This window comes from Carex rostrata, chromosome 9, assembly GCF_964058835.1.
Source record: "Carex rostrata chromosome 9, lpCarRost1.2, whole genome shotgun sequence".
NCBI lineage: Eukaryota > Viridiplantae > Streptophyta > Magnoliopsida > Poales > Cyperaceae > Carex > Carex rostrata.
Window position 1 is genome coordinate 3,648,329 of NC_135926.1, and position 24,012 is coordinate 3,672,340.

Genomic DNA, 24,012 nt, shown 5'->3' on the forward strand with positions numbered 1-24,012 from the left:
GAATCTTTACATTCAAATTGGAGTCTGATGGGTGTTTTATTTTTTAATAAAATGGTAAAATAGGTATTTTATAAATTTAGAATGTGTTTTAATATAAAAGACAATAAAATGAGTAAATATATGAGTTTTTGAAGTTTATAGGGGGAATATGTAACTTTAAAATTTAGAGGAAAAAAATAAGCAATTTTGAAGTTTTTGAGGGGTATACATGCAATTCCCCCAAAATTAAAAGTATAAAAATATAGAAACCCCCATAACCGAATCATAAACAAAAGCAAAAACTGCACAAGGTCCCAAATGTAGCCAAAACACTACCCAACGATCGATCAACTCAGAACATTCTTATAAGTTACAACAATCTGTCGCTTCGCTCTTTCACCCCCTCTCTTCCCTCCTCTCTCACTCTCTCATGGCCCCTCTAGCTCCTCTCTCAGAGGAGCCTATAAGTGAAGTTGACCCCAAATCCATTACAAATCTCTCAAAAAGAACTCACTCTTTCCGGGCATGGATCACAAACCATCTCATTTCACACAACAAGTCCGATCTACGCATTTTGTTAAGCGTCATTGGTTGCCCCCTCTCTCCTGTTCCGGTGCTTCCATCGCCACCTCAAAATGTAAGTAGATATTGTGAAGGGGTTAATTTATTGATAATTTTTGTACAATGTGTCATTTTTATTGTTTGTATAACTTCTTGAAATGCAGAATGGTTGCATTCCTCTTTCATTATGATAATGTGAAACTTAATTGTTTCATTTAGGTGGCGTCGACAGCTCAGTATATTATTCAGCAATTCAGAGCGACAACCGGCTGTGCGAAAATAGAAGGGGGAGTGAAGAGCATGTATGCAGCTGGCCGTGTGCAACTGGCAAAATGGGGCCCGGGAAACAGGACTACAGAAAGGCGTCATGCCGGATGCTTCGTGGTGTGGCAGCTAGTGCCTAACAAGTGGCTAGTTGAGCTGGCAGTGTCGGGACACAAAATTATGGCCGGCAGCGATGGCCATGTGGCATGGCGACGGACACCTTGGGTGGGAGCTCATGCGGCCCGGGGTGGGGTCCGCCCTCTCCGACGCGCTCTTCAGGCAAGTCATTATCACATATTAATCAAGAAATTGTTGATTAAACAGTTTAATTTAAACTTGACAGTTGACACTTGGAGCTTGCGTAATATACACATATATATATTTTTTAATTTTGGTTGTTTTTATAAATAATTCATTTGTCGTGCATTCATAGTACCACTGAGAAAAGGATTGACTTCTTAGGCGACATAATAGAGAGCTGCAAATTCACTCAAATTCTCCTTTTATTTTTCTTTTTAGAGGAAAAATAAAGTTTCCAGTTTGACACCTTTCTGTTTCATCCTTGTTTCACACTTGGTGCATGCTCTCATAATCCCATTGTTTTCACACAGTCACTCCTTTCTCAACTTTGGGTCCTTGTTGCTTTATTTGCGACCTTTCTTAGCTAGGTGCTTCCTTTTTGGAGCTTTGAAAGAGCCTTTTTGTGTGAAAAAAAGTTAACTTTGGCATGTGCTCTGACATTCGGCGTCTAATGACACATTGTAATTTGTAAACAATGGTCAAGCAGTTAATTACTTAATTGGGCTAAGATTTATTTAATTAGATTAGATGACATCATGACAGCAATGCTGACTATTGGAGACTTCTGTGGCGCTATTGCTGTGTCCAAGTGTGCTGCCGTCGCTGCTACACGTGTCGCATTTATAGGGTAGTTTTTAAAGATCTTCTCTTAAATTGAAATTGTTTAGGAAATGTACCCTCTAGAAAAGTTAGTTTGTCTATCTAATTCTCAAATGTATTTGCTTAATTGGATTGACAAAGATGGACACTTCAATTTCAAATTGTACTAAACTAAAACTTAATTGGGAGTTTTGGTTTTAAATTCTTATCAATGATAAAAGTTGTAAAGAAAAATAATAGAAAAATCTTATCTGAAGACGATCAAGTTAAAAAGAAATTGAGGTGGAAACTTTATGTTCTGCATTTGTGCACCATCTAGAAGATTAAACCTTTCAGAAATAAATAAAATGAAACGAAAAATTCTGTTAATCTTAAAAATGAATAAATGATGAATATCATTTTATTTGTGTATATTGTTTTGTGCAACAACTTGGGAGAGGGTAATAAATTGTTAGATTATATAAATATGATAAGATTAAGATTAAGAATTTTTAAAATGCACTACTTTTAACAAGATTTGTTTTTAAATTGATTTAAGTACGAATCACCTTACATAAGGAGGAATACCAAACTACAGATAGTTTAAGTTATTATGTGGGGCCACAATTTGGTCATGTGCAGAGAGTTGCTGCACAAATAGACTAAAGAATATAATTCAACACTTGGCAGCTGCTACTGAGTTTATAAACAAAAAATAAATAAAATATAATTCACCACATCGTTTGGTAAAGTATGGATTCGCCATCAAATCTTTTAAATTTTGTTGACGTATATAGGGCTGGCAAAAAAATTCGTAGTTTGTGATTTAATTCGAGTTTGATTCAGATTTGATTCGAGTTAATTCGATTCAAAATTAGTTCGAACTGAAACGAACCAAATTAGGTTCGGTTCAAAATTAATTCAAACCAAATTCAAACTAGGTCTAGTTCGATCGAAATGGATTCGCGAACTTTTATGATTTGAATCTCATAATAATATCGACCGTTCATTTACCTGATAAAATTAGAACTCAAGATAGAGAGTCATAATACAACCTAGCCGACGCTCTCTAGCTCTCAAAATACTCAGTTCTTGTATGATTACTTATTTTACTGCATATTTCAGTTTTTGTACTTAATCAACTTTTTATAATTATTTGTTGTGATATATTTTTTTATGAATAATTTTTCAACTTAAAATGCTCATTTCATACTTAGATGTCATACTGAAGCTCTTTTTTTAGTACCATAGTGGCAATTGTGAGAGTTAATGTAGTAGCTATCAGTCTTGCACTTGTTTATGCTCAGTTGGTATGATTATAGCAGCTAACAACTAATAAACTAGCCCATAATCCATTAGTGTGAATTCGTGAAAGGTAAAAGAAAGATGTGTGAATTGTCCCACGAGAAGAAAATTAATGTATAAACTACTGGTATAACTAGGACTGCTAAAAAAAAAAATTAGTTTGTAATTCGATTCGAAAAATATGTAGTTCACAATTAATTTGATTCGAAATTAGTTCGATTCGAAACAAATCAAATCTAGTTCAGTTCAAATCTTATTCAAATTAAACTCAAACTAAAATAGGTTCGATTCGGTTTGATTCGTTGCCACCCCTAGACGTATACAATGAGGCAATTCTTAAATAGTTACTAATTCTAATTTTAGGTCAATCATTGCTTTCCTATTTTGACTCAGCAGAGGTTTCACATATGAGATGCTTGAAAAATGTTACTTTAATCCCACTTGGATAATGATAAATATTGTTTTTAATTATTAGATTCCAATTTATGATTAAGAAAAGAGTCAACATATATTTATTATTGCGGAACCAAATATAGTACCTTCACACTGTTTTATTTGATTTATCAAATTATTTTCTGTCAAACTCCTGTTACTCTGTACAACAATCATTGCACTAATTGAATAAAATTCTCATTCAATGATCAGCCTCAATGTGCATGGCTCATGCATCATTATTTGAGTAGCAAACCTAATATGCATAGCTCTTATGGAAAATTGCCACACTCTATATCTCTAGACTATAATTGCACTAAATATATCTTTAATCACCATTTTGATCTTCTAGGGCTTAGACCCTGTAACCATCGCTGCGGTCTTTTCACCCGCGCAACACATCGGAGAGAAATTCATCGGAGAAGAAGACTGCTTTGTGTTAAAACTTGACGTAGACAAGTCAACGCTCTCAAATTGGGGCGATAGCACGGCCGAGGTTATCAAGCATAACATGTTCGGTTTTTTCAGCCAACGTAGCGGACTACTTGTCAGACTAGAGGATACACAGCTGACACGGATCCAGTCTCCGGGCGCTGAGGCCATGTATTGGGAAACAGCGATTTCATCTTCGATCGAGGATTATCGAATGGTGGATGGTGTCGCGATTGCACATTCGGGTCGGTCAACAGTGAGTCTTGTAAGGTTTGGGTTCGGGATCAAGACGAACCGGGTATTGACCCAAATGGAGGAGGTGTGGTCCATTGATGATGTGGTGTTTAATGTACCTGGACTCTCTGTTGATTCTTTCATCCCCCCTGAGGAGGTACAGAGGAGCAATATTTATGACATGTCTGATGAACCTAGATAATATTAGCACATGTATGTGAAGTTGTGATAAATATGTATATGGATGCTCTCCATTTAGTAGTGAAATGGAGACGGCACTTGTCTTTTCAAAAGAGAATATGAGGTATTCAGTGTTACCAGTACTCTCTTGTAGAAATTCTATTTTCATTTTCCTAGTAGTCCAGATAATAATCAAAATCTTGCTTCTGTAATTTGAGGGCATTTCTATAAAAATCAGTTCTTATCATGTCAAGAAAAAAGAAAAGAAAAGGAACTGACTTTTTTTTTTTTTTTTGCCAAGTAGCCCGTAGGACTAAAGGAACTGACTTTTGGTTGGTAGTATACCAGTATGTACATATATTGAGATTGGAAATGTAATAAAGTATGTAAGCAATTTGGATCTTTCTGGTATTTATTTGTCGTGTAGTGTGCTGCCAAAGGGACATTTATTATTTTGGAATTATGGATTGCTAAATGTACATTTGTGGTATGAAAGGTTTGTTTGAGGTAGGACCAAATTAGACTATTAACATGGCCCCCCTGTTATATATATATATCTAAAAGATATTTAATTCATGCATCTTGCACAGTGACTATATCGTTTTCACATAAATAAATGTAAAAGTTTAAGAAGAAAAAAAAGATATGAAATTATTTTGATATATCTTTCCACGAATTACATTTGGTGAATGCTATTATACACTTTCTTTTGGTCATAATGTACACATTGCTCCCTTTTTACTAGAATTTGTATTGGTTTCAAGTTTTTATGCCTTTTGTGACAGGCTGGATGTAACATTTTTTTTTTTTCCATGTATACTTGTGACTTGTGTAATATATCAACTAATCAAATTGTGAATCATTTGTTGTTGTGAGGATGATATTTGCATATATGTTCATTCTTTAGTTTGCTTGATTCAATTTTTAGTCTTGTAAAAGAATTGCCTAAAGTTGATGTGGAAATTTGACTTTTATGGTCATATTTGGTTGCTACTTAAATTTAGGGCCTGTTCGGCCAACAAATGGGAATGGGCGCGGGCAAGGGATTTGAACTGAAAAACACTGTTCCCGTGGGAAAAAAAAAATTCAGTTGAACTGAATTTTTTTTTTTCCCACGTGAATAGTGATCTGGCCGAACAGGCCCTTAATGAGGATTCAAGGTAGGTAAGAATAGGTAAGAATAGTGCTATAAAACACAAGGCGGTATAAGAGGACTTATTCTAGGCACTATTTGTGTTTAAATATATAGCACTATATTTATCAACCCCTGTACATAGCACTATAACTTATTCCAGATGCTATTTCAGGCACTATTTCTGTTTATATTTTGTTTGGCAGCTTAAGTCATAAGTTAAATTAATCCGTTTGGAAAAATAAGATATTAGAAAATGAATTTTTGTTTATGATAATGAGCCTTACAAACGAAGTAAGTGTAAAATACGTTAATTCGCTTAATAAAATGGTTTAACCTACTCTACCGTTATTTCATATATCTCCTCCTGTTTTATTTTTTATTTGACAACTTAAATGTAGAGTAACGAGTTTTGTCCACCCAATTGTATATAAAGGTTGACATTCTATTTGTGTCTATTTTCATGTGTTAATAATTAGGATATATTTAAATATCTTTTTATTTAGGTAGTAGACAAGACTTTTTAATTGTAGCACTTAATTCCTACAACTATAGTGGCTGTTCCGCAACTAATATGGGATTAAATTTTAAGTAGGGCAAAGAAACTGGATTAAAAAAGTAGCTTCTTTGAAAACTAATGAGACTTAATTCAAGATAAATAGTGCTTCAAAAATTTGGACAAGTGGAAGTTTAAGTTTAGGAATACATATAAACTTAGTTAAAATTAATTCTCACTAATAAAATATTGTTCGGAGAAATTAAACTTCTAAAGAGTAAAAAAAAAACTTGAGGAACATTAAATAGGGGTTGCTGAACAACCTCGTAGATTTTACAGAAGCATATAGAAGGCCTTACAAGTTACAAGTTGAAATGTTCCAAAATTTACTAATTTAAAATGCTGAGTATGTTAAAAATTGTAAATTGTGCCTATTAAAGCCCAAAAGGCCCTCATGTAACCTCTCTTATTTCACTTGACCCAAAACAATAAAAATCCAGAAAATATAATGGAAGACCTGGGTTCAAGGCTTACCATGTATCACCTATCGAATGTTGATTTCTTCTCTATGCAATAGTACAAGGAAAATCTAGTAAGGGAAGTATCAACTACTTGTTGGTATGCGTTAGAGCATCTACATCCCTGAAACTATTAGAGTTTATAATCTGACATGGCAGTTTCTAATTCAGTTTCAGGGATGTGAGAGAGTTTCTTATTTAGAAACTATGCAGGAAAGTTTCTTATTAAGAAACTATTTATAAACTCTATGTTGGCCAAATGATTGGCTCAAATTGTTTCTCCTTTTTAATTTGTTGCTGACGTGGCTTAATAGAAACTCTAAAATGAGTTTCAAGGATGTGGAGGTTAAAAATTTTAGAGGCCATAATTTCTAAAAAGTAGTTAACAGTTATTTAGAAACCCTTGTGAGTTTTAGGGATGTAGATGCTCTTAGGGTTTTTCTGTATTGGGCTGGTACACTGCTCCAGTTTTAATCTATTGTGGGCTTCGACATCCCCTGTAAGTTGTAAAGATGCTTCCCCGATTCAAGTAAAACAGATGTTAATCGAAACGGATACGAATTGGATATTACATGGATACAAAATGAGATACGGATCAGATTTTTATTGAAAAAATATATAAATATTATTAAAAAAATATCCAAGTTTATAATATTTTAATAACATTTATCTAATTATAATAGTGAATAATAATTTTTTTTCATAATATATATTTATTATTCGAATACAGATAATTACAATTTAAAATTGTACCCGTATCTATATACAATATACACATATATTCATATATTAGATATTTATATTTAATTTTTAAATATAAATCAAATATTATCCGTTCCGTTCACTTCTGATCTCACAAAAGATCTCCTTCTTTTAGTACCAACATCTAACCCTTTCACTATCATTGTTTCCCCAGTGGCCCAGTGGCATATGCGCATGTATCTCCATTGTACAGCCCCCCCATAATGTCTTGATCGATCCATGTATCCATGCGCCTCAACACAAAGAGCCAAGATGTCATGAAATCATAATCCGGATTCTGGCTACAGTTGCGTCTGAAATATATGGTCCGCTAAAAACCCTCTGCAATTGGGAAGCCTTGCAGTGTTACATCGACATCATATAAAATTCTTGCATTTATTTTTCTTGGCAGAAAATCGACGAACACCGTACGGAATACTGTAGTCATTGTACTTCTTTTTTGCAGCTAAATTTAAATATATTTGCATATATTTTATCTTCTGGGTTGTTAATTTTCGAATTATTCGTGCCAGGTGAATGATATGTTTTTTTTTAGGAAAAATAAGGATCTAGTCCATATTTGATTGATAATTGCAATTACAAAAGATTTGTAGTTGCATAAAGTGAAAATAAACACAAGTCACTCAAACTCACTTAAGCTAAAAAACAAAATGAAAGAAATGTCAAATAAACCTAAACTAGAAAAGTTAAAGCTAATAAACGGATAAAATAACATAGAAAATGGAATATACTGAAAAGTCGTATTCCTCCCGCCTGTTGTCCATGGCGTTGTAACAAATACGCCACTTTATCAATTCTTCCATATTTTTGTTGGTATCTTGGAATATGCGTGCACATCTTTCTCTCCAGATTACGAACATCGCTACCAGTAATGTTCTTCTAGCCTTTTTGTTGTTTTCCAGCCGCAACAAAGCATCAATGGTGTGTGTTCTCATTGTTGTTGTGATATCCATCCTTCTATACATCTCTGTGGCAAATGAGATGTTATACAAGGGAAAACTATCCTTCCAAGTACCGTAAAAAATTCTCCTCACTTTACGGTTTGAGATTAACTCCAAACCGCTTTAAAATTTGAACTAGCATAGGGGATAATATTTTTGGGCTTTGAGATTTGTGCCAAGTTACAAAGAACAACCCAGATCCACTAATTGTTAAAGATTCCCTATTACGGTACCGAGGAGGATCTGAATTCGTTATATGAGGGGGCAGGGATTGGAAGGGCAAGACCTTTTTTTTTTGGGAAAATTGTGTCCATGCTACTCCAAAACCTTTAATTTTGAAAAATGCCACTCTAAAGTTTCAAGTTCTACCAATGCCACTACAAATTTAATTTATTTCTAATTTTGCCACAAATACATCATTAGTCTTTAAAAAAAATAATAATAATAACAGTGACAAAAATACCCTTCTCAGAAATCATGAACCTAGCCTCCCCCCTTCGTGATTCCTTTCCTGTGCTTCTCTCCCGTGCTTCTCTCCTACTAGTGATTCCTCTCCTAATCACGAACCCTTCTAAGAAGAACATATGCAAAGATTGATTAGGTTCTCTCAACCCTTCGTGATTCCTCTCCCATGCTTCTCTCTCTCAACCCTTCTCAGAAATCACGAACCCTAGCCTCAACCGCCTCCTAGTTCCGCCTCAACAGCCTCAGCAGCAATCCGCCAATTCGCCCTCAGAATCTTGAGCCTACCTCATTAGCAAATGGTTATGCAGGATTAAAAGATGCATTGAGCTCTGATAGCACCAGATTCCAAAGATTTGCATTTCATTAGTCCAACGTGCATTTAGATTGAATTAATTTTCATAAGCTTAATGCTTTTAGATTCTCTGTGGGTACCATTGATTTAGTGATTTTAATTTTTGTTCGTACTGAACTCTAATGCTTAGCGCTTTTAATTTATCCAATTCACAGATAAAGTCAGAGAGCAATGGTACCAGTACTTAAATAAAAATGTTGAAAAGATCTTCTAATAAGTTGAAGTATGTTATTGTTGCTTTGATATATGTTGATGCTTTAAATGTTGAATTTTTCATGTCATTATGATTATAATAGGGGTTGAAACTGAACTTAAGTCACCCATACCAGTGATGCAAAAATAAGTGTGTGTCTTGGTTGGTTATAATGATGGTGTTCCTTTGGATTTCTTACTTGGGGGTTCTTTTTAATTAGTTCATTAGTTGTTATATAAAACATTACCGGTAATGCTTCTTGAGAGCTCTAAATAGAAAATTAAACCAAGCTCTCAATTCTCCTGTTTATGAGTAGATGACATGGACAAGTCATGGATTCCTAGTGGGTAAGTATAAGATTTATGAGTGGGAAAATTGGCTACAAAACTGATAAATATAGGTCCAGCTGCATGTGTGGTAAATATAGGTCCAGCTGCATGTGTGGTAAGCAAGGCTGCAAAACTGATAAATTAGTGCATATTAGATCTGTAATTGAATCAATCACTCTGTACAGCGTGTCCATGTGTCCAGTATATAACACTTTCTTGGAACAGTTAAGGGCCATGTTGAAAGCTCTTCATGATGCAGTACTGATTTGAATGGTACTGGAAACGCAGTTAAGCCCTACATGGGTAAGTTTTGTATCTATAGTCTGTAAGGCTACATGCTACATGATTCAGAAGCCCTTTTTATAGGATAAAAATTAGTCACTGGTTATTTTCTGGTGCCATGCATCACTTTTTAGTTCACTGGAATTGATTCAGTATGGTATTATGAGAAATTGACAGTATTCTTTTTGTGATTTTTCAATATAGGTGTATGTGCATGCCTTCTTTTATTAGCTGAAGGAGAAGATTGAAGACTTAGTGCTTTTGGGAGTTTTTGGATTTTAATAGTTGACAGGGGTCATTCTGCAAAATTGTAATATTTGTCATGTTTTTAGTATGGAGTTTGAACTGAATTTGTGTTTGTTTTTTGGCTTTTGTTGCATAATTATATCATATTTTTAGGGTTTTAATTTGTTGTAAAACTTCTGATTTATGTCATGTTTTTAGTGATGGTTAAAGAGTTGGTTTTTTGGATTCACAATTGCTAAAAACTTTGAAGCACACTCATATATGTGCTTCAGAGTTTCCTTGTGCTTACAAAGTTTCCTTGTGCTTACAAAGCATTCATTATGAAGCAAGGACTTCGATAAATAATTGATATAAAGAATATAAAAACTAGTAATAACTGTTTGGAGTACAAATTTTCTCTAGATCCATAAACGTAAAAAAAAAAAAAAGCAGATTCATAAATGAGCATTATTTTAGCAAGATTAAACCGTAATACATTCACACACGTTCAGTCGCTTGTACATACAATTTAAAAGAACAAAAAAAAACATACAATTTAAACAACTACAACAAAATCAACCCCACTCATCTGATGCCGCACCCCTCTCGCACCCTCCCAAGCCTAGCCTCTGCCAAGTTGCCAGTCTTCTTCCAAAGAGCAGTCGGATGCCTAAATTGCAACCAGTAGGGATGAAATGATACTTAAGTGGTGAATCGGTCCCGGTCCCTGTCAACAAAATCAATTAGTGTGTTATATAAGTACCACCATACCGGTATATAAATGCAAGTACATCAACACAAATATACCTGTTAGTCATATTATGATGCAGTGGCAAATCTAAAGTATAAATTTTATAATAAATATCCAAAAATATACTATAGTTTTTTATTCTTTTGTGCTTCTTCACTGCCACATTTAAACAAATCTCCCCACCGCCCCCCCCCCCCCCCCCCCCCCCCCCCCCCCCGTCCCTCAACCCAACCCAACCAAACTGGCAATTATTTTCCAATTCAAGTGAATCATTGTCTAAAATATCCATCCATCCCAAAAGTGAAACACAAAAAAAAAAAATTACTAAATAAATGGAATGGTACACTTTCCATATTTACAAGATGAGATGTAGTAACATACATTTCCCAGTGTTGTGCAGTAGGCAGACCACCTCCAAGATCCGCACCAGTTGATGCCTTTTTATCAAGATGGATCTATATACAAACATTCAAAGTAAGAAAGTGCATAAAATAGTTCAAAATTGAATGAAATCCAACTGGTTTCATGTCATTTTTTCTCCATTTTGTCCTTTGAGTTATTAGCTATATAATGAAGGATTATTGCGAGCTAAGAATCTATTTTCTCCAAAAAAAATTAAGAAAAATAGAAAGAAAATAGGGTATTAATTATGTGAAGAGATCCATTATCAATATAAACCAATATAATTTCTTGATAAAAATAACTCAATGATAAAGTAATTGTTTACCAGAAAAAGTTAAATGTCCCAGTTTTCCTGTGATAGAGATTAAGTGCCTTGATTATCTGCATATCCAAGAGGTTAATAAAGAGACGAATATACATATGAATTATATTGAAGGAAGAAAAAAACATGTAAAAATGCAAAGAAAAAATATTTAACCAAAATAGAAAATTGTTCAACTTTGCGCAACAAAATAGAAAAGGAATTATGACAAAGTAAGAATAGATCCACTGTCTAACTATTACGTGGAATAGAAAAATAAAATGCAATAAAAAGAGGTATACGATACCTTAGGGAACAAAAGGAAGGGGTTGGGAAGAGCAATCACAGGTGCAAGGAGATAACTGGAGGAGCCACCGAGAGCCTCTACCACGTGCCAATAGAGAAGGACAGAGAGCCAATGATAGAGAAGGAGAGAAAGTTGAGAGAGGGATCAGCGCGAGAACTATCAACGGCGAGAGAGGGATCAGCTAGGCAGAGAAATTTTCAACGGCGAGAGGAGGATTGATGGATCGGCGAGAGAATAGAGGAGGAGATCGATTCCCCTTTCTCGCGTGAAAGAGAAGAGAGGAGGCAGGGATCGGCTGTGGCCTAAGTGTGCATTCATTTTAACTGAGGGGTATAATCGGAAATACAGAAATACGTATTTTAAAATAGAATTTTTCAGATTATTTTTAATCAAAATAGTATAAGAATGGCAAAATTATGAATAAATCAAGTTTGTAGTGGCATTGGCAGAACTTGAAACTTTGGAGTGACATTTTTCAAAATTAGATGTTTTGGAGTGGCATGGACACAATTTTTTTTTTTTTTTTTCAATTTCTTATCAATATTATTTTTTTATTTTAAGTGATTAAATTAATAAATGGGATTATGAGTAATAATTAATTATTTAATTTTGAAATTTTAATGGGAAAATATCTTAAAAAAAGGCTATGTTGGGCATATATATAAATTTCTCATATATAAAATTTATCTCTGTAAAATATACTTGGTTTCAAGTGAAATATGTAATTTTGGGACTGGGAAAGAAATTAGAAACCCTAGTTTAACCTAGAATTTGGCATTTATAAAATGCACATCTATCCTAATTAGTTAATAACTTTTCTTATAACTATGTTTCAATCCTTTCAAGTTTACTGTATATAAGTCTGATAATACATGGTAAAAAAATGTCAGATTTTTACAAGGTTATAAATAGCGATTAGCTTGTCATCACGGAAAGGCTAAACAAAAAAGTTATCGCAGATAATTTAGCTATAACAAAAATTATCCTACATGACATTTTTTATTTCAAAAATTATATTTTATATTTCTAATAATTATTAGTATTATCTAAAATCTCATAGAGCAATAAATTGCACCAAATTGATTAAGAATTAATTATAATATTTATATTGAACAAGTACAAAGTTTAAATTGTTATTCAAAATATCTTTAGTAATATTACAAGAGTGAGGCTATGATACTATGCATAGCGCGGATTGATCCGTACTATGAATCAATCTTTTTGTTTTCAATATTCATAACGGGGCTATTTAAAACACTGTTTTTTATAATGACAAACTTTTAAAGGGTTGTACATAAAAAAGAAAGAATTAAATGCTCATAATTGGTTGCAAACAAATATCTAGGCAGCTAGAATTGCGCAGTTTTAATGTGGTCCGCTAATTAGGTGACAACAATAATAACCGTAAGCATCTGCATTTGTAATGTCATTTCAATTTTAAATTTTATATTGCAATTTCAGAAATATATGATAATTTCACAAATATAATTCTTTTTAATAAAATTAATAAAAATATTAATTCGTATTCGCTGAATCATTTCAGAAATTAATTTATGTGATTATGACAGTTTTTTTTTTTTCTCAATTTCTGAACACTAAAAGCACTCAAAATTAATTGTACGGGTGCAATGCTTTTGAAATTAACTTTTTTTTTTCTATTTTAATTCAGCTGAATTTCAGCAGGTTTTCTGCGGTGGTTTCATTGGTGGTTTGCAAAACAAGATAATTATTTGCTCATCAAACATCTAGACTTTATTCGCTACACCAAAGCCGTATTGCAGAACATTTTAAAAAAGTGATTCGGACGAAATTAGAAAAAATAGTAGAAAAACAAGAAAGAAGAGAAATGTCAGATGTTAAATGAAAATTATTCTGATAGTATTTCTGATGTATTAAGTTATTATTATGTATAAAATTACGATTAAATTGATATAGCTTGGTCTTAAATAGTATAGATTAACCTAATCCGAGTTCTTATTTTTTTTCCAAGTTATATTGATTTGGGAAAAAAAAATTATTGCTATGTTGCCTTTTTTATTATTATATAATTTATGTCATGCAATTTAATAAATCAAACATTGGAATTAACCGACCTGTAGCCCGCTTTGTCTTTTTTATCGAATCCAAGTGACACTTGTTTGGATTCATCTGAGCGAAATTTAGAACATTTTTTTTGATTGATAGCAACATTTTGTTGGAATATTCAGCAGAGGCCTTTCGGTGTTGAAATTCAACATGTGTTTCTGTCTAAAATGAAGTGGGCCCAGGGGCGGAGTCAGCAAGACGGGAAGTCCACTTGTTTATCTTTAGTCTATTTTTTTTTTCAATATATATTATTTGTCATATTTTTCAGAAAAAAATATAAAAATATATCTGTGTCTAAAATAATTACAAAATTATGTTGTGTTTTGAAAATTTTGTTCCATTCTATCATATTTTCTGACTCCGCTCCTGACTGTGCAGATATTGATGTCCGTTACCGTGTTTCTTTTTATATATTATGGACATGCGAAAAATATATCCTTTATCCAAGAATTTAGGTAACAAAAAAGTGATAAATTTGGAGTTTTTAGTTATATGAAAAGTTATTGTTTATAAATTCATATGATTTGCGGAAATATATATTAATTAGTAGAATAATATATCTTGTGTAATACATTTATCTGGCGTCATTGGTGATATATATTGAAATGTTTATTGCCTAATATAATGTAGTTTTTAGCTAGTTGAACTGATAATTTGTAAAAACAAAATAAAAAAACATTGCCAAATTTATTTAAATAATAAGTTCATGAAAATCACAAATATAAATATAAAGCAATATAGATAATCGAGGTAAAAATATTGACAATACTGGTTTCACTTTATACAAAGCATAATAAGTCATATGTTTTTTCATTTTCTCTATTGTTGTGTGCTGCATGAAGTCAAATAAGTACTGTCAATATCTTCACCCTAAAACCATGATGTTATCATGATTTTAATGTTACAACATATGTTGTTAAGTACTATAGCAAATTTGAAATTGATAATTACATGTCCAGTTTAACTAGTAATTCCCATATGACACTAGAATATCATTTAGCTTCTTTAAAAGTAAACGTAGAAGAGTAAACCCTTCTCATTAATTAAAAGAACGTAGAATAATCTCAAAAACCACAAACATAAGGTCCCACAATTGGAAACTGAGGACGAGAGACTGAATAGTAAAGATTTGGAAAACAAAAGCAAAGGAGAAAATGATCATGTTTTGAATAGTCACCAAGTTTTTTCCGTGGAGAAGTGTCCAGATGTTGACTTAAATCCAGATTTGCTGTGTCTTGTACATTAGGTATTTTCATGAATTTTATTTTGGAATTAATAGTAATTTTTGGTCCAATAAAGGATAAATTTGTAGGCATTGATTGCTAAATTTTTTGTTCTTATTACCATTTTAACAGTTTTATTATTCATAGATCTTTCAAATACTTTTCGGCACTGATTTTCTTTTCATACCGTTTGAACAAAATTCTAATTATTGTTTATAAAAAAAATATCACCCCATTGAAAAAAATGTCACATGGAAATTATATTTTCTTGAAAAATAATTAACGCGTTCTAGAATTCTTAGAGGTTTCATGTTTATAAAACTATTTATCAATGAAAATATGAGCATCCTAATGGATTCTTACTCAATAGTACTTATCAATATTTTATTTCATTCTGCACATTAAAAATAATGAAAACAAAACAAATATTTTTATTATAAAAGGGATAAAAGCTGAATAACCTGACTTATTTTAATGACTCATATTTACATTGAACTAAAGCGTTGTGTAACCATGAGAGAGAAATTTTTTTTTTTTTTATACTAAATGTTTATTATGTTGATTTTATTATAAATATAGGATTTGTCTTAACAATGAAAGAAGAACTAATAAATTGTAGTATAAAAAAATAATACAATCATAGTAATAAGTTTGAAATTCAGTAATAATTATGCGAGTACTAAATTCATAATTAGGATATAATATGAATATAATTCCGAAATAATTGATTCTTTTTAATATGCATATAACTAATATTGAAAATTTGAAGTTTAGAAAAAAATTATGAATTTAGTTCACGAATAACTAAACAATTTGGCCACAAAGGATCAAAACCGTGTGAAATTATTGAATTTTGAAACTTTTAACAAATTTGGCATCTTAATTTGACCTGGTTTAATTAGTTGAATTAAGTACAATCCGTATCAGCCACATTCAAACTTCTCATCACAAAAGAAAAACAAACAAATTACCGTTAGAAAACCCCAAAGTCCAATAATCCAAACCCGATATAAATTTCAGAAATCTGTTTCTGAAATTAACTTCTTAATTCAGTGCTATTGAACAGAAGTCGGCATCTGCTATTATTTTTCAAAGTAAACTATAAAGAGGAGGAATTTTCTTTTATATGGACCATTCAATTTAAATATACACATTTGATAGGAGGATTTTTATTGTAAAATCGAAATGTTGATTCTAAATCTAAAATAAATCCTCTTATTTTTTTTAAGCAAATTAATAGCGTAAAATTGAAGCCATTTGAACAGAGCATGCTTATCAGAACTAGGTAATTAATTCAACAATAGTGATGGCTATCTACACACCCAGATCACATTAAACCAAATAAGTAGCAGTTGGCACATTAGAGTACTATTCAACATCGATCTTGTGGTGCAAAATTAAAAGACCAATTCAACACAATTTGCTCTCTTTGATATAAATTTGACAATATCTTTGCATTTAATGTACATGAGAAAAGGTAAGCTCTCAATTCTTGTCTCATCTAATATTTATTGAGAGTCTCTGCTACTATTAATAGAGACCTCAGCTTGCATTCTCAGTTGATCTCAAAGGAAAAAAGAAGAAGAGAAAGATAGAGCTTTAACCTTCGAAATCTTAGACGACAAAGTTGGTATAGCTCAACCTTAAAGGAAAAACATTCTATCAAACAATACTCAGCTTGATCGAGTTCAACCATGGCGGGTGAAAGCAGTGACAGCCGAGAGCTGTATGAGACTCCGACTTGGGCGGTGGCGGGAGTATGTGCTGTGATGATTATTATTTCTCTTTTGCTTGAGCATGGTCTTCACCATATTGGCGAGGTACGAGTTGACATCAAAATTTAGAAATTAGAAACACTGTTGAACCCTTCTATTATTATTGTTGTTATGTCGATATTGTTGTTGCTGATTTTATTCTTTATCACTACTATTATTAGGGCAAGTCTCGTGTATAAAAGAACAGGGATAATCATTATTGATTTGATATATGATATTTTGATGAGAATTTTTTTTTATAAGAATATTAGTATAATTATACATCCATCACAATATATGACAAGAATCAAACACCTTTAAACATGAAATATATATTCTATTTATTTCATTCTTTTTTACTGTCAAAATAAAGATTTCAAAAATATCTTAATTGTCACAAACTCACAATTCAACTTCTATAAGATTTGTTACCCAAAAATGTATAATTGATAATATTTAGTTTTTTGGTATTGCCTTTGGTTTATTGGATGGTCAATATTAAGTTCACAACTTTCATCTCTAAAAAGCTATGTTGTATGGATACGGGTACCAACGTCGTATTGGACACGATACGGGATACGGAGATACAATAGTTTTCAACATGATACAAATATCGGCCGAACGGGTACAAGTATCCATATGGCAATACGACATGGAACCGTATATGAAGTATGAGGATAACATAGCTAAAAAGTATGAGGATAACCGTATATGAATTACTATTATCATTTATTTATTTTCTTGAGTTGGAGCTTTCTGAGTGCATGGGATTTTGGTTAGTATCATGGTTTGCATCCAAATTAATTGGGCTCAGAACAACTTTTTGGATCTGTTAGAGTGAGTTTATATGTCAGTGTCACCTTGCTTTGAGATAATTTGATTTATTTCATTGATTCAATTTTTAGTAAAGATACATCATATATTTATACAGTATTTACAGAGAGAGAATGAAATTATATTTTATTGATTCAATCTTTAGTACATATACATCATGTATTTATAGCCAAGGTTTATAAGTATAACAATCCTATAACAAACTAAATTATCTAACTAACTATTGTTAAGGTCCTAATCAATCTTGTTTGCTTCAGTTTGACTTAGTCAAATCTTATTTGCTCTTGTTTACTTGGTCAACACTGTGATTTCTCTATCAGGAAAAAAAAATTACTATGCTTTTTTCTCCACTTCACTTCAGTTATTTTTGTAAACGGGCAGAACGTTGTGTTTCCTTTATTTTTACTACATCTAAACTCGGCTTCTATTTTCAGTGGTTCAAGAAGAAGAACAAGAATGCCTTAGGAGAAGCTCTTGAGAAGGTTAAAACTGGTGAGTTCCTTTACCCCTTTTTGTTCGAATTTCTGTGTCATTTCTCCTTGAAAAGAAGAAACAAAAGAGAAAACATTTGTATTAATATTTTTCCAACTTGTTGTATCCTTTCATTACTGAACAATCTGCTTAGAAATAAATGCTTGAAATTTAACCTCGATTATTCATGGAAATTGCAGAGTTGATGATCCTTGGCTTCATCTCCTTGTTGCTCGTATTTTTCCAGGAGTACATCGCTAAAATATGCATACCAGAGTCAGTTGGCAACACCATGTTGCCATGCCGTCTGATAAAAAATGACGAAAATCCTAAAAGACGGCTTTTGTCGACTGAAATTATGGATTTTGGTTCTAATCGTAGGAGCCTTGCTGCTGCATCAGAATTCAAGTGCCCTGTTGTGAGTCTGCAATCAATTTACTATTCAAAATCACTACTTTTGTATAGTGTAGGATCTTTAGATCAAGTGATTTTCTACCTATTTATAAAAACTTAAAAAAAATTCTAAAAAATGTAAAATTTAATCTGCAAGTACATTTTATATGAAGATCATGTTGAATGGTTCAGATCGACTGTTTGAACTTTGAAAATGAAGATTTTGATCCAAAGTATGAATCAATGTGCCCTATGCATAGTACCATAGCCTCAGTCCTTTTTTGGAAAAAGGCATACATAGCCTCAGTCCTGTTATAACTTATAAAATAAAAAGGGTGTTTATCCAGTTATTTAGGTTGTAAATTTTCATTCTAACTGAATGTCTTGACAGGGTAAAGTGCCTCTTATGTCAACAAAAAGTTTACATGAGTTGCACCTTTTCATATTTTTCCTGGCTGTTGTTCATGTTGTGTATAGTGCTTCAGTAATGGCTCTTGGAAGATTAAAGGTATGTACATCAACTCAAAAATTATCTTTAATTTTGTGGTTAATCATGTTTTATTTATTGCTTTAATTAGCTGTGATTTCATGCAGATACGGTCCTGGAAACAATGGGAAGAGGAGACTATGTCAATTAGTTACGAGTTTTCAACTGGTAATTCTTGTTCAAAATAGGAATTTATATTCTTAAATTATATATAGCTCTGGATTTGAATATAGTTAATTTCTTGGAAATAGTTGTTTTGTTCATTAGTTGGTGTAAGGCAATCACCTCCAATTAAGCAAATCAATCTCTCAAAATTAATACACAAGATGACACTCTTGGAAATCTCTTTATAAAGATATTATCAGAGATAATATTATTTTTTTTATTACGATCTACAAATATCATACAAACTATATATCATCCAATAGAATGCTTACACCACATTATTATGTATGGGTATATCATTTCAAACAAATTCGTAGAACTGCAAATGGAGATTGAATTTTATTGTATAACTATATTTTAATATTTGGTTTGTAGATCCTTCGAGGTTCAGGTTCACTCGCGATACGTCCTTTGTGCAGAACCATGCAAGCTTTGGAAACAGGCAAATGATTCTTGTTTACATTGTAAGCATTTTTAATTTGAGTATAAATTGATTTTCTGTGCTTCAACTTCAATTTGTTCATATTTGAATGAACAATTTTTTTTTTTCATTTTGATGTTTTTTTACTGGTATTTTATACTGGCATTCAAGGTTGATAAACAAACAGTCCGGGAACCATGCTCTGGCTTATCATGCCCAAAACATTGAAAGCATAATCTAATGTAAATGCAACATTAAAAACTATTTACAAAATTAAAATAGCCGGCGTGTGTCTATTGGCCCCTCTATTATCTCAAATATATTATAAGAAACAAGTCAATTACTATAAATTTCTATGTCTATATCACAACAAAAGACTCAGTAATTTCTTTGGTACAGAGGACGAAGGTAACAAACAACGTGGAAAAACCAAATGGGTGATATCAAATACTTGGTATATACTCAGCCAAATGGGGGAAATTAAAGAAAAATAAAAATTAGACTGGTCATGCCAGAAATTTAATTCTTGTTTTTTGTATTATTATTAAACATCTCTATGCCCTACCTCTTATCAGTCTGTTATAAATGACTGTTTGTTCTTTATTTTTGATAGGTAAGTTTTTTCAGGCAATTTATAAGGTCTATTCGAAGGACTGATTACTTAACATTGCGCCATGGCTTCATAAATGTAAGGTTCCTCTAATTCAAGCATCTTCTTTCAGATTTTTGTGTGTAAATATGTTTTTATTTGACATCACTTACATTCTTTAGGCTCATTTAAATCCTGGAATGAAATTTAATTTTCAAAAGTACATAAAACGTTCACTAGATGATGATTTCAAAGTGGTAGTTGGAATCAGGTATGAATTAATTATTAATTTATTATTGTTATTTTCCTCCTTTTACTTAAATTTTGTAACACTTACGATTGCATTTTTTTTTGTTGGTTTAATAGTCCAATTTTGTGGGCTTGTGGATGCATCATCCTGCTTATAAATGTATACAGTAAGTATAGAATTTGTATTTTAATAGAATAATTTATACTAACAAATCTATCACTAAACTCTTTTGTTTGACATTATTTCCAAATTTTTCCTCCAGATTTTCAAAACTTATTCTGGGTCACCTTACTGCCTCTAGTTGTAAGCTCCTGCTATATCATGAATTCTTTTTACACTACTTCATGCCAAGATTAATGGATCATCTTGTTACAATAATTTGGTTAATCACTTGTTAGTTTAATCCAATGAGCATTTCATTCAAACTTTGATTAATTGTTTTGGCTTCAACTTAATGTTTGAATAGTTCTTATATTTTTTTCCCTAAAATTATATGCAATTTGAGTAATGTGTTGATAGTAAAACATTCATGCTTCCGATTTTAGTTGATTCTGGCGGTTGGAACAAAATTGCAAGCTATAATCGCATCAATGGCTCTAGAGATACAACAGAGGCATGCAGTTATTCAAGGAATGCCAATTGTGAAGTTAAGCGACCACCATTTCTGGTTTGGTCGGCCCCGTTTAATTCTGTTTCTGATTCACTTTACGTTATTCGTGGTATGCAAAATAACTTCCATAATTATATAACATTTTATAGTATATACAAAACATAGCCTAAGTTAAATCTAAAGAAGTTTTTTTTCTTTTCTTTTCTTGTAGAATGCTTTCCAGCTTACATATTTCCTTTGGGTTTGGGTAAGTACCTAAATTTTTATTTCAGAGAACTATAATGAAACTGTCATTTTTATTTTGAATTTTAAAGGAGGCTTGAGCTAACTTTCTATATTGATGCAGTATAAATTTAAACTAAACTCTTGCTTCCATGAACAATTTGGCTTCGTCATTGCGAGACTTTGTATTGGGTAAGTTCACACCTTGTTTAATGCCCTAAAATTGAACTTCCCCTTTTTCAAAGGATATACTTATGACACTGGTAATTGTCTGATCCTTAATGTGATAGTAAACAGGGGGAAACAAAAAAAAAAAATGAGATGGGAGGAGGGGCTGGATCAATAACTGTTTTGTGATTATATTTTATGAGTGGACCTAATAGTATAATTCTTTGTAAAAATTAAAAATTTTAAAGGACAACTAACAGTTAATACCATTATAATATGATATAGTGCCTCTTCTCTTGCAACTTCATATACCAAACTAGTTTTTTATTAAGCTAAGTAAGCTGTGACCATCTATCAATAGTGCGTGAGACTTGATAAATTTTCATTTTTGCAATTAGTTCTAATTTATTCGACTTTTAAATGATGAACCCAACAAATTTGATTTTCCCTGATCAACATGTGGAATGAATTTTTGTATGATGTAGTTACTTTATTTTTTGTCTGTTTTTGACATCTTGTAGAATTGCAGTCCATCTCCTTTGCAGCTACATCACACTTCCCCTTTATGCTCTCGTATCTCAGGTGATTTACACTTTAGCATATCTATTTGATTTCTGAGACATGGCAACGTAAAGATATTGACAGAGCTATTTTGGCTTCACGTGGCGCACCAGTCATGTACTTTGTTCATTTTGTCTTTATTGATTATGCGCTGCATGAAGTGAAAATAGTTCTGTCAGTATCTTGACCAGCAGTAGGAACAACCGAACAAGTCTCCTCTCACCAAGTAAACTAATAAATCATTGAAACTTCTTATAATTCAGATGGGATCGCACATTAAGAGGTCTATTTTTGATGATAACACATCCAAGGCTCTCAAAAGATGGCGCGATGCAGCGAAGCAACGATACAAAGATAGGAGCTCGCATCCATCATCTGTCGCTCCAAGTCCAAGTCCAAGTCCTGGCCAAAGCCCAATGTCATCACCATCTCACCATCTGTACCAGTACAACACTGTAAGAGGGTCACATTTAGCTGACAATGAGTTCCCAGATGGCCAAATTGAGATGGCACGAGCAAGATCGCATGAAGTGCGGTTAAATATGGAAGAGGAAATTGATGAAGATGGCTTCTCATTTGCAAAACCCGATTCAAGGAGGCAACTAAGTAAATGAAGCGATTTCTTGTACTGTAATTGCTTAATTTTGGTGTATTGTAATTATGTTACTTAGGTATAACCTTTATCTAGTTCTTCTTAAGATTAGTGGCTTGAATGGCTACTAACGATTGTATTGATAATTTTTTTTGTTGGTCTCGTCACTTAACCCTCTCTATTTTAATATATGTTTTCCACCTTCTTATTCTCTTCAATTTCTCTTAGAACCTAAAATAAATCACTCTATTCTCCTATTCCTAATGATTTATTCCCTCTAATCCTCTATTCTTCAAATCACTCTATTTTCTTGCACACATTGCTCCCCTCCCTCCCTAAATCCGCATCCTCTACATTAACGCACTGTTTGAGTTAATTCAGAGGACTGTCCGATCAAAATTCGGACCAAATCCTGTCCAGCTTGTAGAGCATGGGGCCTTTAATATTGGTGTGGATTTAAATCGAACGGTCCTGAACTTAACTCAAAATTTGAGTTAAGTCAGATGATACAAATTCTTGCCTCCCCTTCCCCTCAACCTCCTCCTCTTCGCTCTGATCCAGTGTTGAATCTTTGAGAAGGAAAGAGGTGAGAGGACGGGAGGTGTTGAGATCGAGAGAGAGGTGGGAGGGACGTGTGGGGGCAAACGGAAGTGGGGACAGTCTAAAGAGATCTAGGATTTCGCTTTTACAATAGCTTCTCTCGGTTTTTTCTTCGAAGAGCCGCCTTCTTAAAATCTTCCTTTAATTTCTAATTAGACATGCTTAATTTTTGTAGTCTCTTATTACTTATTAGATATTGTAAATATTTTTATAAGCTTTGTTATTAGAGAAAAGGTAACGTCCCCCGACGTTCAGTCCCCGGATAATCCCCGCTTAATAAATCCTTCCCGTTTTAGCGTCGTTCGGACGCGCTTTCAACCTCCAATAACGGAAGAAGTACAATTTGCACACGCGTTTTCAACTTCCATAACCGGCAGCGACGCGGTCCCCACTAATTCCGCCGACATTTTCCCTATTTAAGGCATTCCTCTTGTATCGTTTTCCTTTTTTTTGAAAATTGAATTGTTTTTTTGAACCTTCCTTATCTGATTTTGAACCTTCCTGATCTGATTTTTCCTTTCCTTTCTTTGTTTCAATCGATTATTTAGTGCCAGAATCGAGGAGCATCAGCATTGACGAACAGCATCGATTTTTTGAGAGCTACATTTTCTTCGTTATATTCTGGTATTGATGTAATTTTTCAATTTCGTATAATTTTGAAACTTCATTCCTTTTCTGATATGATTTTTTTCCTTTTCTTCTTTGTTTCAATCAAGTATTGAATCTCAGAAATCGAAGAGTAGCGATTTCTATAGTTGTTTGAATTAAGCATTGACGAACAGCATTGAAGTTTTGAAAATTACAGGTCATTTTTCTCATTTAATATTCCTTTGTAGATCATTGTTGTTTGCAGGATTCAATTTTT

The 24,012-nt window shown here is 32.6% G+C and overlaps 2 protein-coding genes and 2 long non-coding RNA genes across 7 annotated transcripts; 3 read left to right on the forward strand and 1 right to left on the reverse strand.

The window, feature by feature from the left end:
• Window positions 1-253: 253 nt before the first annotated feature.
• On the forward strand, window positions 254-4,668 carry LOC144559893 (lipase (DUF620)). The gene is made up of 3 exons (XM_078309052.1): window positions 254-616; window positions 760-1,083; window positions 3,773-4,668. The coding sequence occupies exons 1-3, from the start codon at window positions 410-412 to the stop codon at window positions 4,286-4,288; spliced, it is 1,047 nt and encodes a 348-aa protein (XP_078165178.1). The 5' UTR covers window positions 254-409; the 3' UTR covers window positions 4,289-4,668.
• A 3,907-nt stretch (window positions 4,669-8,575) lies between these two features.
• LOC144559711 (uncharacterized) lies at window positions 8,576-10,191 on the forward strand. The gene is made up of 2 exons (XR_013513212.1): window positions 8,576-9,757; window positions 9,941-10,191. It is a non-coding gene; the product is annotated as an uncharacterized LOC144559711 (long non-coding RNA).
• Window positions 10,192-10,324: 133 nt separating this feature from the next.
• LOC144559834 (uncharacterized) lies at window positions 10,325-12,125 on the reverse strand. The gene is made up of 4 exons (XR_013513270.1): window positions 11,723-12,125; window positions 11,440-11,495; window positions 11,094-11,167; window positions 10,325-10,688 (listed from the first exon to the last, which is right to left on the reverse strand). It is a non-coding gene; the product is annotated as an uncharacterized LOC144559834 (long non-coding RNA).
• Window positions 12,126-16,531: 4,406 nt separating this feature from the next.
• On the forward strand, window positions 16,532-22,758 carry LOC144559829 (MLO-like protein 9). 4 transcript variants are annotated; one of them, XM_078308969.1, is made up of 16 exons: window positions 16,532-16,636; window positions 16,713-16,850; window positions 18,053-18,110; window positions 18,290-18,507; window positions 18,874-18,990; window positions 19,077-19,137; window positions 19,510-19,598; window positions 20,169-20,243; window positions 20,327-20,415; window positions 20,511-20,560; window positions 20,657-20,697; window positions 20,940-21,113; window positions 21,216-21,251; window positions 21,351-21,418; window positions 21,916-21,976; window positions 22,219-22,758. In XM_078308969.1, the coding sequence occupies exons 2-16, from the start codon at window positions 16,725-16,727 to the stop codon at window positions 22,567-22,569; spliced, it is 1,614 nt and encodes a 537-aa protein (XP_078165095.1). In that variant the 5' UTR covers window positions 16,532-16,636; window positions 16,713-16,724; the 3' UTR covers window positions 22,570-22,758. The 4 variants fall into 4 exon arrangements, with proteins under 4 accessions (XP_078165095.1, XP_078165094.1, XP_078165096.1 ...); XM_078308968.1 differs by having other exon boundaries at window positions 16,632-16,850; XM_078308970.1 differs by lacking the exons at window positions 20,657-20,697; window positions 21,351-21,418 and having other exon boundaries at window positions 16,632-16,850.
• Window positions 22,759-24,012: the final 1,254 nt, after the last annotated feature.